Raw genomic sequence first — 15355 nt, forward strand, 5'->3', positions numbered from 1 at the left:
TACGAACCCCGAGAATTCTGTTGGAAATCAAATGTCTCTCGCCGAAGGCGCTAAATCACAGATGGAAACCTAGTTTTCCGAAACCTTCGTGAAGAATGAATATTTATAATGAAATCTATCTGTTATTTTTTTCCTTCATTGCCAAGGAATAACAGTTACCATTGAACTGACACTGAACTAAGAGAAACCCTCTCGGCAGAATTGACATAATCAGGATAGTAATTATACGTCTGAAATAACAATACAACATCATCAACTCCATCTTGAACAGAACTACGTTTTGGACGTAAAGATCTCTGCTGTTATGTCAATAGTCCAGTCGACTCATTTACAGTGACTCGAAAAAGCATTCGTACAGATACTAATTTTTAAGAATGAATGCCTGTTTACGAGTAAATTAAGTTGAGATTATATTTATGAACCCTATACATCTATATCGACGCTATCTTGCACCATTAGTTCAGCAATTGCGCCACCCATTCAGTGTAGTTTGCTGGTTTCACGTCTTACTCCCGCCGAAGAAGTTTTCGTACACCGTAGTTTTGTTCGCAGTAAAGATACCTGCCAAGCACTGTTAGTGTGATTACTCTTGCATTCGTACTTGAGAAGGTTGCTGACAGAAGGATCAGTCTACTTCTCTGTCTAAGTTCACCACAAACATTTAGAAAATGGTAAGATGGGGCAAAAAGGAAAAGACACAAAGGAGGATGAAAGAAAAATTATTATCAGGGTTCACAATTAGATTAAATCGGTGTCTGAGATACCTAAAATCACGGAATGACTTCCCTCAAGGGTGCAGTTGATATTTAGGTAGATTCAGCGTTACGAAGTCAATTAGAAAAGAATGCTGGAGTGGTGGCCCAGAACTAATTAATAGATACAAGAACATAATAGAGTATACTATCAAAGTTAATCCAAAGATTAGTGTTCCTCAGATTGCAAAAGATCTGTAGAGACGAGGAGTGAATGTATCATTAACTACAGTGAGTAATGCGTTGAAAACAGCATGCTATAATAGCCGTATTTCAAGAAACAAAATTAGGCGACTAATAGTAGTCACAAGAAGCTCCTAGAATTCGCTCTGGAGGGCGTAAATAAGCACTTTGACATTAAAAAGAAAGTTGGTTTCATCGACGAGAGTTATGTACAACTTGTTTGGGTCAAATGGGAGAAAAAACTGTGAGAAGTATGAAGAGAACAGAGATCGATCCCAATCGTAGTCCAATAGGGAAACATGCTGCAGGTTCTATGCTTGTTTGGCGGTCAATGAGTGCTGTTGGTGTCGGGAATTCGTGTTTGGTAGAAGGAACGATGAACCAAAGGAACTATGTCAATATTTTAAATAGCAATCTTCTGCAAAGAAGTGCAAAAATGGGTCCCAATAACGACTTCGTATTTTTGCACGATAAGGATCCAAAACATACCACACATAATACTAGGATGTGAGTACTAATAATGTACCCAAACAAGTTCACATGCACACGTAGTGACCAGACATCAATTTCACAGAGCATTTGTGGGAAGTTTTTGACCAAAAAATAAGATAGAGGACTATTTCTAACAAAGCAGTTCTCAAAAATGCTGTATTAGAAGAATGAAACAATATTTCACCTAAAAAATACAGCGAATCTAGTTGTTCCCATTTACAAAAGACGTCAGACAATCATAGCTGCTAAAGGAACCCTACAAAGTATTAATTAATTGATAAGTGATGTTATTATTACCGTTATTTTCTTGAATATGTCAGCTGTACGAATACTTTTTCCACGTACAATTTTAAAATTCTTATTTTTTTTTAATTTTTTTGTTAAAAGAGAAAATACGGTAGTTTTTATTTATTTATTTATTTATTTGAAAGTCACATTGTTAATATATTCATAGAGTTAGGCTACTTGACATCCAAACGGTCCATGTTGAAAAGCTATCCTGAAGGTTTAATATGTTTTTATTAGAAGAGTTCTGTCTCGTCTTGTATTTCAACACTTAAATTCTGCCTCGTCTCGTGAACAACAGTAAGGACTATAATCATTTGTGTTTCTTGGATACAGATTACATTATAACATTACTTGCTTATGATACTCTTAGCATTGAGACACAATGTGCCGATTATACATCTTGCAATTGAACTTACATAATTTTTCCCATTATTATTATTATTATTATTATTATTATTATTATTATTATTATTATTATTATTATTATTATTATTATTATTATTATTATTATTATTATTATTATTATTACTATTTAGTAGTAGTAGTAACAGAAAATAATTAGTAATTTCGGTAACTTTGTGCTTTCCTTTTGAATCAACTTTCTTGAGTATAAAATCAGCAATAAATACACCATATATTAATAAGATGTTTAGCTTTCTTATTGATACAGTAAGCAAAGAGTATGAAGATCTCTCGCTATCTATTAAGAAATATATTTTTGTAAGTAAATAATTTATTACTTATTTTTCCATTACTTCACCAATTGAATTTATTGTTTTGCTTTTTTTTTTCAGGTAAGATAACGTAAATAGTCTTCGCCATTGTTCAAGCAATTATTCTCCAAGTATTCTCATGTATACACCCACAGTAAGTACGAAGTTAATTATATGTCCTAAGTAGCCATGATACAGTCGCATTTAGTTTCTAATTAAAATAATACGGCTTTCTTTTCATTTTGTAAAGTTATATATTCAATTAAGTAATTATTCTCACATATACTTAGTATATTGACAGACTTCGTCCATCAGAAAAAAAATGAATATTACTGCATATAGGAAGGAACTTAATGGATTGGCGATTGATAACGGAGATCAATTATTGTGCTGGCGATTGAGAAAAATGTTGATTTGAGTTCAACGTCCTTTTAGCAGCGGGGTATGTGAGACAGGCCCTACACTTTGAAATGGAATTCGAATCCCTATTCAGGTTTGTATCCATGCACAAGTAACGTAATCGAGAATTTACTCCGAGACCACAAGTACAGAGATCAGGTAAACTAAGAATTCAACCGTGAATTGAGGAGAAAACTCAACTTGATCGCAAACTAGTAGGATATTGCTTTATCAGATCATTGATATATATTAGAGACAGGAACTAAGATAATATCGACAGAAAAAGAGCACTTTAAAATAAAGATTTCAAAACTAAAATCATCCGAAATATGTCAATCATAAATCCCCCTTCTCCTTCCTTCTCGTTGATAAACTGTATATTCGTACGAATAACAGAAAAGAAAAGAAAAAGCTGCAAGGTTTACAAACAATTTTATCTTTGCTTCTCCAACATAATTCAGCACACTTTCAGGATAATCTGGATATGTACAGTAATAATATAATTTAATCGTCTACTTTGATGTCAGTGTTGCCAAAGAATAATTGAAAAATCTGGAAATAGAGATTTTACGAAGATTTCAGACGTGTATACTATACTACAAAAGCTCATCTGAGTGCTAGTGTGACTCGCAATTACATTAAGAATTACGGGTGTTTAAATGAAAATCTGCTTTTGAGAAACCAAAGATACTAAGTAAGTCAAGGGTTAATGAGCAAATACAAGTTACTACGTTTGTGCATCAACATTTGTTTCAGATGGACTAGGCTTTCTTTTAAAAGTTTTGTCCCTCAAAAATGTCCATTTTTCTTTGTCACATGTGCCCTTCGATTACAAGCTACTTAGAACTAGCCAATCATTGTATTTTCAAAAAAGTTTCACAAACTTACTGGTAATGTGTGGAATCAAAATAATGTAAAATGTCTAAATGCTATCTCAAAACTATGCATTGCGAAAACTAAAATTGAACGTAATAACAATAATTACTGTTAATCTGTTTATTTAATTGAATGATACAAATGAAAGACAATTATTTGCTATAATACATCGTCAAAACTAATTAAATATTCTCTTTTTCATATAGTATTTTTCTATGTCATTATGAATACTGAGGATTTTAATAAGTTACAAGATTAACAATCCAGATAATTGGAGAAAATCTTTCGATCAATATTGAATTTAAGCAAGCGTAGGTGAATCCTAGTTACACTGGAATAAATTAAAATTCAACATCCTGTTATTTATCGTACTAAACTAATCTGCGTTAGTTCCTTGAGCATATACCTACAAAATTTAATGTTCAAATTATTTAAAAAAGAATCCTAAGTTTATTAATTGTATTTTGTTTGAAAATTTTATGTTCCATTTATTCTTATCATTGTATTTTATTGTTCTTCATTTGAGTTTTCTTTTTTTTTTTTTTAAAAAAAAAAAAAGGATCAATGTAGGATTTTTTAACAATACGAAAGCTTATTGTTTTTCTACACAATAGCAGCATAAAATAGCAAAATAGGCAATAGTTGACAATTTGATTGTCATATTTTTTAGTTATTTTGAGGTCGAGCTTCCTTTTAGTCTTGTCTCAATTCATTCACAAATGTTATTCTTTATTGTAAGAGCCATGTGTAGAGAAAAGTGATTGCATTTGAGGAACTCTGGCGTAGTCACTAATAAAAATCGAGTACAAAACATATTATGTCTCTTTAGAAGGTAAGTTACTAATTAATCCAAAATAGCACTCTAATGCAATTTTCTTTTTGAATAATCGATCTTGTATTCATTCTGAGAGGCGTGAAAGATAGAATAATGTCGATATTAAGGAGATCCTTTCAATATGTCCAGCATATGGCGCGTTCAGTGCACAAGGGAATCAAGTCCACTTTTTGGTCATTTTGGAGATATTTCATGTTTAAGATCTCCGTCTGAAACTTCTTTTAAAGCTTAAATGATTCATGTCCTGACATTGTAAATAACTTTTTTAATGTAGAAAAACAGTGATAACTTTTCCATCTACTTATGTGTACCGTAGAAACTTTATGTCTCTTTTCCTTATAACTTTCATAATTAGACTTGATTCCCTTGTGCTTTGAACGACCAATATGATTGGGAGCAAAGATTTATGTCTGTAACGTATTTGGAGACGCTATAGCTATGTCAACATTATTTACCTGTGCTTTCATAATACCCAGTTGGGACGTCTACAAGTATGTTTTATTCTTAAGATTCATACCCAACATAATATATACGAACCCAATCTAACTTAATCTAAACTACCAGCTTGTTACACATCATAGTTCAGAATAGTATTGTTTAATTGTAATCTCAATATTTTTCTTGCCAACTAATAATTAATTTTAAACATAATACATACTTCGGTAGGTATTGTCAAGGAGACTAGAGTTAGATTTACAACTGATGTTTTTCATTTTTCGATATGAATCCAATTAACAGGGATAATAATGAATTTAACCGTTTTTCTTATTAAACACAGGTTTGGATTAATACGGTCTCCCTTGATTTTCTTTTGAAAAAAAAATGTTATTTTTCTTCTCTTACAACTTAAAAATAAATTAATAATCAAATGCATAAATACATAAAATATTTAGTGTTTCTTAATTACCATTTTCCAAATTAGTCACTGCGCACTCCTCACAAATGTTACTGATGTAGTCTAATCCTGATTGACCGAAATAACGAGATCTATGCTGTGTTGGGTAAATGAAAACTCATATGAAAAGGATACAGTTACAATTTTTCCTTAAGAAAAGTAGCATATTACACTTGCAAATTAGACTAACATAAGGGAGAGCTATAATTTAGGCATTATCCCCAGAACTAAGATAATGTCTAATGAGTTATAATTTAGGCATTACCCCAGAACTAAGGTAATGTCTAATGAGAGCTATAATTTAGGCATTATCCCCATAACTAAGGTAATATCTAATGAGAGCTATAATTTAGGCATTTTCCCCAGAACTAAGGTAATGTCTAATGAGAGCTATAATTTAGGCATTATCCCCAGAACTAAGGTAATATCTAATGAGAGCTATAATTTAGGCATTATCCCCAGAACTAAGGTAATATCTAATGAGAGCTATAATTTAGGCATTATCCCCAGAACTAAGGTAATATCTAATGAGAGCTATAATTTAGGCATTATCCCCAGTACTAAAGTAATGTCTAATTGGAGACTCTCATCATGAAATCGCAATCTTCTCTTATCCGAACTAACATATCCGAATCTAATCCAACTTTAAAAAAGTAAACTATTAATGACAATGAAAGGTTTAAAACAAATGTTAATTGTGGTTTCAATGTTGAATAATATTTCTACTTCCATATTTCCGATTATGCAATTATTATTTAATAGGTTATTAGGTTCTGTCATGAACACCCGGATGAATTTGATAATGAAATATTTTTCTTTATATTTAAAATTAAAATTTATTCTCGGACAATTGATGCCCTATAGTTGAACAATGTGTTATAAATCAAGCATAAATTTTATTTGCCTAACTTTCCTTTTTTTCCTTATAGGAAGCAACTAATTTTTCTCTCAAAAAAGTTGTAGTTCATGTTGAATTGGATAACACATTGTTACTAGAATAACTGAAAGTAATGGCTGATTTTGACAATTTATAATGCGAGTTGTAATAAACTACAATAGAAGAATATTACTTGCAAATTTTCTTAACCCATTACTGCCCCTTGGCAACTTAAGTTGCCACGGCAATTTTTCGTTATAGCGCAGAAATTCATGGATTAACGTTTCAGGTTTTAACCATGAAGTTACTTTGGAGTCTGTTTCGTCATAGATCGTTGCATTTTCTTTGTATGATATATTGACGTAAGGTTAGCATTGTTTTTGGCTACAATATGTTTTGAGGAGAAAGACTCAACTGGATTGATTTCAAAGACTCCAGAAGGAAGGATTGAAGGTCTGTAAAGGAAGGATTAACTTGATTTTAATAGTTGTTTTCTCAGTGTATTTTCTCCCTCAAAATTGTAACTTTCCAAAATTTTCCCTTTTTTGAATATGTATGTGCCATTTGGCAACTTAAGTTGCCGGCCTAAAAAACAAGAAAAAAATAAATATTTTTCAAAAATATTCTAATTTCTCTTTTAGAGTACTATTAAGACCAAATAGGCGAAAAGAAACTTGTTAAAATACCACTGGGGAATTCTGGGCACTAATGGGTTAAGTCACTTTTCTAGAAATGTACTCTATCGCCGTAACTTTTTTCTGTGTAGTATGTTTACTAAAAATTCTTCAAAACACCTATATTCAAAGTAGTAATGCTTTTATTTTTTTTCCAAACAATAATAATACTTTCTTTAATGTGCATGATTTCTATATGCTACAATTTATATGTGTGACCTTTCCCTTTAAAATCAGAAGTGTTAATGATACTTTGACCTATTCCTTTTCTTTTCAGTTCTTTTATTTCTTTTCGTTTTTCACGTTCCAGTGTTTCGGAAAATGTTTCTAGTTTTTCGAAACGAACAAAAGCACAAGTGTCATTAAACTAAGCTTTAATGTCCAACGAACTAGGAATAGTATTTCCTCGCTGTAACTATTTTTCATAGGTTTTTTATTACTTTTTCTTTTTTGTCTAATTCTAAAAATCCCTCATAAAACAGGATTTGAGTACAGCTTCCATAGTTTCTTCCAGACGTTTCTGTAATATACGGGAATGAAAACTCTTATCGGTTTTATTTCTAGGGACCAAAACCCAAGTACTCTTTTGGTCCAGACAGTTTTGCTTTTTTTATTATTTTAGTAAAAACAAATAAAAAATCTAGGTAAAGAAGAGAAAAAAGTAACAAAACGCGACAGACGTTAAAATGTGACGGATTACTTTCTCAAAAATTTTTATGTCTCGTCTTGCTTTTCTAACTCCTCATCTTTCTAACTTTTCTTCTTTTGGCCACACTGATGAAAACTAGCAGACGGACGAGACGGTCGTAAGAAAACTATAAAAGTAGTCTGGTAACCTAGCAACCAACCATACTTCCCCTTCAGTTCTCAAGCACTACTACTTTCTCACCCTCTGTAGTTGAGCTCAGCAACGCACAGATCTATCTACACACCCTCACGTCCCTAGCTGTCTCGACGTAAAGCTCATGGGGCCACAGCTAGACAAAACAAATCGACACGACAACAATCTAGGCGACTTTCTCCCGGAAAAATATCTATCTCTAGGTTCGTTTATATAGTTTCTTGTCCAAGGCTGAGGAAAATAGTCTAGGGATAATATCTTTTACCGTTCCTTTGCTACTAGAGATTTTAGTTACGCCTTTTTTATGTTCTTTTTAACGTTTCGCCCTACTGGCCTCTGCCAACTATCGTCTATCCGCATGGAGGTTATAGATAAGGGAACACATACATACATACAGATCGCGTAACACAGCCTATAGTTATACCAATCCTTATTTCTATTCCAGTAGCTTGGTGATTTACGAGAGCATAAAAATGGTCGATAACGTCTGTCCGTCAGCATAACGTGCTCTCATTGAAGGCACATTTTCATTGTTACTGCTTGGAAACAGAGCATCTGATACTTCAATGTGTGATTTGATTTCATCATATATGTATTGATAGTTTTGCATCAATGTTAAACTTTCTTAATGAAATTGCAGATAGAAACGATTTTAAAATGGCTTCTCAAGCACCAAAGAGCTGTAAAAGTATGTATGATTCATGATATAAAGTCTTGCAAAACTTCGTATGTTAATAATCAACTACTATTAATGTAATCTAAGAACAGCTGTAATTATGAAGCATACTGTTTATTGGCCTTGCGAAGCAAAATGCTTATGCGTTCATTTCGCGTAACCTTAACCACTTTCGAGAACTATTTACACAATCCGAGAACCGAAACCTGCAAAAATCCAAATCTTGAACATAGTGAATGTTGATGGGAAGTTTTAAGACAGTATTGAGTTATTAATTTATTAATATTAAAGTTTACATTGTCAGTGTTACATATAGACAATTATGTAACACAAAAGCGCAATGCTGAATTGATAACAAAATGAAAAATATCGCATATGATAATACCAAAACTTTGTTATATGCATTCATCTTGTGACTGTATTTAGACACTGCATGCAAAGTGCATTCACCACTTCTCTTTACAAAGTATATAGTCCGAAATCGATATTCCCACTGCCAAGTTATGTTAAGTCGACTTTACGATCAATTTAATATGCACTTCAAATTCCATCATTTATATATGCTTTTGTATTTAATTTAGAGATTATACTTTATGTTGTATCCGAATCTATATGTGTATATTATTTTCCCGTTGAAGGTAATTAAAAATGTACCTAACATCATCATCCTAAAGTCTCTTAAACCCTATGAGTACTCAATTAGAAAACGCTGCTAAATACTGAAACAATAAAAGATCAAAATATGGAACATTGAAATTACTCCTATACTTGCTGATTTATTAAAAAGTATATGCTTCGATCTATGCGTATTTCTAATTGTTATTTCTAAAATCATGTAAAGCCCAAGTCATACATGATTTTCTCCCAATATACTCAATTAACACCAATGTAACCCATATTCTCACCCTTTGTTAGAATTAAAAGAAAATACAACTGAAGTTAGATACAGAAAAAATGTAATAAGGTAACATGTTGGTAGATAGCTTTGCTTTATCAAATGGAAGACAGGATATTAGGCCTATGCTATTGAGGAAATAACAGGGATTGTTCGATCGAAAGAAAAGATGAAGAAGATAGAATAGGACATTACGATCTTGAAAGCAGCCAAAACTAAGGAGAATCCATCCATCCGCCCATGAGGTGGGAGATCTTAAGCAGGGGAAGATCCTAATGACTGTTTCCCTGCAATCTTCCAACGAGGGTTTGGTGACTGTCGAGGGTAGAGAATATCTAAGAAACGGAACTGTCTTGAGTAATGACTTTTCTTCCTAGCCCTTCAATTTGTATCGATTTTGTGTGTGTGAACAGGGTAGATAGATGAGGCAAGAATGAGGAAGAAAGGCCAAGGACGGAAGGAGGAGATGAAAAGAATACCATCTGATCCATCTGTCTTTCCTAGAATCAAGCACGCATGTCTCAAGCGATGTCGATTTTTCAAAAAATTATCGAATTCTTCATTTCAATAATCTAATTGAAAAAATATGACCAAAAAAGCTAAAGAAAACTAATTCGGTACCTCCTCTATGCACTTAATTTAACTGAAATGTTTGGTTTTATGTCCTATGGTTATGTTCTATAGGATAAAGAAGATGGATGATTATTGTAATTTGTGGTGACAATGTTGTTTTTCGAAATGCTTTCGTTTCCTCCCACGTTCTCATTCCACAATTTTTACTCAATATCATAAGAAACAATTGAGAATGTGGGAAGAAGTGGAAGAACTCAGAGAAAACCTATGGACGTATATTATGTCGTATATTATAAGCTTACATGAACTGACATCAAATCAAAGAACCCTGGCACTAGAGGTAACCGATGGTCTCACACTGCTCAGTCACCAAGCTCCCTATATGTTATATCTCAAATATTTTAGACAACCACAAAGACCAGATGAAGTACTAAATTTCAGAAAAAAAACTCATTATTCTAATGTTTTAGTTGATAATACTAAATATCTTTTCTGTATTTAAATAAAGTGTTTAACTTACAAATAGAGCTAGGATTTTGCTGTACTATAAATTCTGAAAATGTAGATGGCTAATGAATACATTCACTTAGGAAAACTAACGAGGAATGCTTCCCAAGTGTAAACTTGGTTTTCCATATTCTTCCATATTCTGAAAACAGATTTAGATAGCTCCTCCGAAGATGTAATTTATTTCAAACTTTTAGCTGCTAACGGGCATAAATGGTGAAATTATGTCATAATAAAAATTTGGGAAAAGTGAAACCACACCATAGAAATTTTTTAAGATAAATTCAATAACTTCAAATGTATTTAAGCAATCTATAAGAAGTTTTAGTAATATTATGCACACTATAAAGGCTACCTAAAGACATTATAACTAATTCTGAAAGTAATGTTGTGTTGCTATGCATCTTTTCATTTTCAAATAGGACTACATCATGTTATTAGGTATAAGATGACTACATAATGGTGAAGAAAAAAATATATATAATACGTAGCAGTGTTGCAAACTTGAAGAGTTATTTGAGAAGAGAATTGTTACTACTTTCAGCCAAAGATTACAGAATATACGAAACCAAGTACGATGATGTTAGTTCCAAAGAGGACTATTCTAACCTCAGTTGCAAAACATATACACTGACTCAACAGTGTTGTCAGAATAAATCATTATTTTTGAACAGTTTTGTAAAGAATATTCCGAATGGAAAATTTTCCAAACTAATATAACACATTTTTCATGTCAAAGTATTTCAAGTATAAAATAGTAGAAAATAATAGCGAATAAAACAAAATAATAATCAAGGAAGGTACTTTAGGAGATATCGTCAATGTTAAATTAAACAAATAATGTTAAATTGAAGGAATAACTTTACTACATTAATAAATAAGTAAAAGTGTCAAGTATATGTAAGTTTTGAACAAGGTACAAAACAGTTGTTGTTGTTGAGTTGATTTTGAAAATGAAATGAAATCTTTGAGTTTTATGTCCCACGGTTATGCCGGTGAGTCTAAAGGAGACGATGATGATGGGTAATGAATGAAATGGTGGAATGAAGAAAGTGGGAGGAAACGGGAGAACCCCGAGGAAACCCACGCACACGGTGTTTGTCCACTACAAAGTTCACTTGGCGGGGACTGGGATCGAACCCGGGATCCCAAGCATCAGAGGTGAACGCTCTACCACTTTTTTCTTTTAAAAATTCCTGACTATTTTTTTTTTCTATTTTAACCACTTCTCAGGACTACTAGACACGACAGGGACACGAACACAGAAACATCGAGGACAATTTAAAAAATTCCACCCTTGCTCTTCAGGGGGACTCGAACCCCCAATGGGCTTCACCTCACGATCATCAGCCTAACGCCTCAGACCACTCGGCTACATCCACCGGCTACCACTGAGTCACCGCGGCCCCGGAGTTGACTTTGAGTTTAACGTCCTGTTCAGCAGCGAGGCTATATGAGATGTGGACCTACTGATTAACGTGGAATCCGAACCACATGAGCTCCCACCGGGAATCGAACCCGGGTCTCCCACGCCCAAGGCGCATACGTTAACCGCTTAGCCACGAAGGAGCTCTAAGGTACAAAGCAAAATATCTTCTCATAATAAGAACAATACATTAGAGTATTTAAATGACAGTGTAAAAAATATCAGGAAATGCATTCTTTGATGTCAAACAATGAAGAAATTCGCAATGGGAAGTTTTTATGCATAAAGCAGCAATTGAAAAGTTACACTTTTCTTTTACGTTGATACACTATGTATATATGGAACTTTAACAACGTAATCGGTGTTATGTCTGAAGTGAAGATATTCCATTAAAAACCACATCTAATAACTGTATGGATAGATTCCACACGTCTTCATTCCTCTGTACACACCAAATGTCAAGACGAAAACGACACTTTCATACTTTCCCTTGACACAATAATGGGAGAAGATATTCCGTAATTCAAACACCAATCAATACGTTGGTAATTTTTCTGGGTGTAATAAGATTAACGATCTGAAATTAAGCCTCTAGTTACTTTGCTTCCATTGTTACGGTGTGTCCGAATATTCCAGGTAGATTGTTGAAATACACAAGAAAAATGACTAAATAACGATGAATATGTGTATAACAAGTAACAATGTTGCAAACTTGAACAGCAAACTTGAACTTAAGAGTAATTTGAAAAGACACAGTGATCCAGCATTGATTCTTGACCGGAATCGATCGGATATGAATTCTTTGCAAAATTACTGAAATATAATTTTATACTCTGACAGCACTATTTTGTCACCCGATATATTTTCGCGCTTAAAGTTAGGACAGACCTTGCTAGCACTCTTTTAATTAGGAACTATCAATGTTTCAAATATATGAATCACGGCTGCAGCATTAAGTCTCCAGCAAAACCGTTAACCTTTATGAGAAAGTAGTAGTTACTTTGACAATATTTGTTTGATGTTAGTATTTGACCATATCTCGAATGTGTATATATATACTGTTCTACAACGTTTTTCCCAGATGGAGAAACAAAACTTTAAAAAAAAAAAATGTAGTGAGAGTGGGTAAGATTCGAACTCTAGTCTGCTTCATGGAAACTTCGTACACTAACCATCATTTCATAGCAGGAAGTGGTACGCGATAATCTTTTGAATGATTTTGCACGTCATACACACACACACTCTCTCGCTCTAGCCTGATTCGTTAACGATTTGTTTTATTAATATTATATTCTATGATTTTCATGCTTAAAATATTTTGACGTGGAAAATGTCACAGATTAGTTTGGAAATTATTCCTTTTAGAATACTCTTTACAAAATGTTGAAAAAAATGATTCTGACAACACTGTTGAGTCAAAGTATATGTTTCCAGACTTGAGATTAGAATGGTAATCTTTGGAACTACTTTCGTCAAAAACCATTACTTGATTTTGATTATTTTGTAACCCATGGATCAAAGCTGGAACAATTCGTCTTCTCAAATAAATCTTAAGTTTGCAACACGGCTATATATATATAGGGTGTTAATGAACTATACCGACAAACTGCAAGAAGTGATTCCTGACATTAAACTAAGAGAAAAAGTTCCTATGGACCTACTGCAAAAAGTGCATAGTTTCAGGGCTAGGGTTGCCCAAAATCACGAGAAAACTAAATTTCAACAGGCCCTCTTTCGAATTCCAGAAACTGTGGATGGTGGTCTTTATCAGTGTAAAGGAAATCACACAGACACAATTCAAAAATGCATATTACATAAATTTTCAATGGGTGTACAGGATATTCTGTACAAGGGTATAATTCTATACTCTCAATATAGTTTTCTGATAAACCCTGATTTTAAGGAGGGTCCAAAGTAGGCAGGAGGTAAGTCTTGACAACAATCGACATCCAGTGCTTCGGATGGAAGTCGGTAGTGTTAGGAACAGGCAGCTCTATTTTTTTTTGTGTGTTTGGAGTAACGTGTGATGATATGTATTTCGTCGCGGTATATTTTATATTTTCTTCACTTACAAACGTGAAAGAAAACATCGCAGCATGCTTTTTCCCGAGTACGAAAGACGGTGCTGTTCACGATCCTTAACACTTCCGACATCGCGCGAAAGGATTTTGTGTTCACTGCTGTCAATTCTTATCGTCTGCCAACTTTGAACCAATCATAAAGTTAGAACATATCTCAAAATTCAGTGCTATCGATATTCTTGTTTACCTGCCACCACTGCCTTTATCAACGCTAGAATTCTCGTCTGCTCCTTGTTCTCTTCACGAAAGTGGTGAGAATGAGAGAATGGCATTGAAAAGAATTGTGTTGAAAGTATATTATTAGCAAGTAAGCGAAATGTATTTCTAGTATAAAAAGAAATATCCTACACATTTGAAAAAGATACAAAATTATCGTTTACAAACCCGTCCCAAAATGTGAACATCTAACTCCTGGCCATATTGTCCATAGCTACATTTCAGTAGCTAAAATATTATGACAAATGTTTCAAGTACTCTGAAATGAACCAAAATTCTAGCCCTACTTATCTGTATATACCTCACAAGGAAATAATCTTTACTTAATCAAACAAGCAACCAAAGTTAATTTCCCGATTGATATATTTATAGGGGAAAGTTGAGTATTAAAACTTTTGCTAAGGTCATCCCCACTACTTTGAATTTTAGTGAATAAGTTAAAGACAATGAAGAATATTTAAAATGTAGAAAGTGGGTGAGATAGTAATTAGCAAAATGCTATTACATAAAATAAGACAGTATAGAAATTCGAGTGCCGAGCAATTATACCGTAAGCTACGTATCCAAATTTCTGGTCTATAACAAAATATTTGGAAACAGTTATTAGTAGGGTTAGGTTTCTTGGGCACGTGCTTTCTTCTATTTTGGAGCAGAAATGAGTTCCCAGAAAGTACTGCATATATATGTCAAATGTTCCTTCCACTTGGAGCACTTTTCCCTCTTTTTGAACCCATACCACTTTATTTCCCTAATCTGCTCTTAGTCCCCCTTTTATTTTCTTTTATTACTTCTCTGCAAAATTTTATTCCCAATTTACCGGTCGTCGTGGATTGAGTGTGATTTCTTGTGCGAGACTTTTGGCAATATACCTTCTTTGGTTTCAAACAGTACATGTGGACTGTCCAGTTTCTTTAGCCAGAGAAGAATTGTAGCAGGGGCGGACTGGCCCACCCTGCTACCCTGCAAATGCAGGGTGGGCCCCCCAAACAGGTGGGCCCCCTCCACCAATTTTAAAAAGATGTGCTCAACTAAACCTACCAGCATCAAAAATATGGCAGGGTAACTCCCGCAAACTTGTGTTTTGCAAAAAAAAAAAAAAAAAAAAAAAAAAAAGACGTAAAGTTAAACTTTCATGAACAGACCTTATTCTTCTTCA

At 33.4% G+C, this 15355-nt stretch overlaps 1 protein-coding gene across 2 annotated transcripts in view; it reads left to right on the forward strand.

Annotated features, from left to right (window-relative positions):
* Positions 1–15355, forward strand: part of LOC145671208 (zinc finger protein rotund-like) — a 679398-nt gene that overhangs the window by 246113 nt on the left and 417930 nt on the right. Inside the window, exon 1 of one of the 2 annotated variants that reach the window (XM_081740070.1) lies at positions 2510–2582. The exons of the other annotated variant lie outside the window; for it this stretch is intronic. Coding sequence (XP_081596196.1) covers positions 2568–2582 — 15 coding nt within the window. The 5' untranslated portion in view covers positions 2510–2567. Of the gene's footprint in view, positions 1–2509; positions 2583–15355 lie in introns of those variants that run through there. 2 annotated transcript variants of the gene reach the window in all.

The sequence above is a fragment of the Thermobia domestica genome, chromosome 15 (assembly GCF_964235325.1).
Source record: "Thermobia domestica chromosome 15, izTheDome1.hap1.1, whole genome shotgun sequence".
Taxonomy (NCBI): Eukaryota; Metazoa; Arthropoda; class Insecta; order Zygentoma; family Lepismatidae; genus Thermobia; species Thermobia domestica.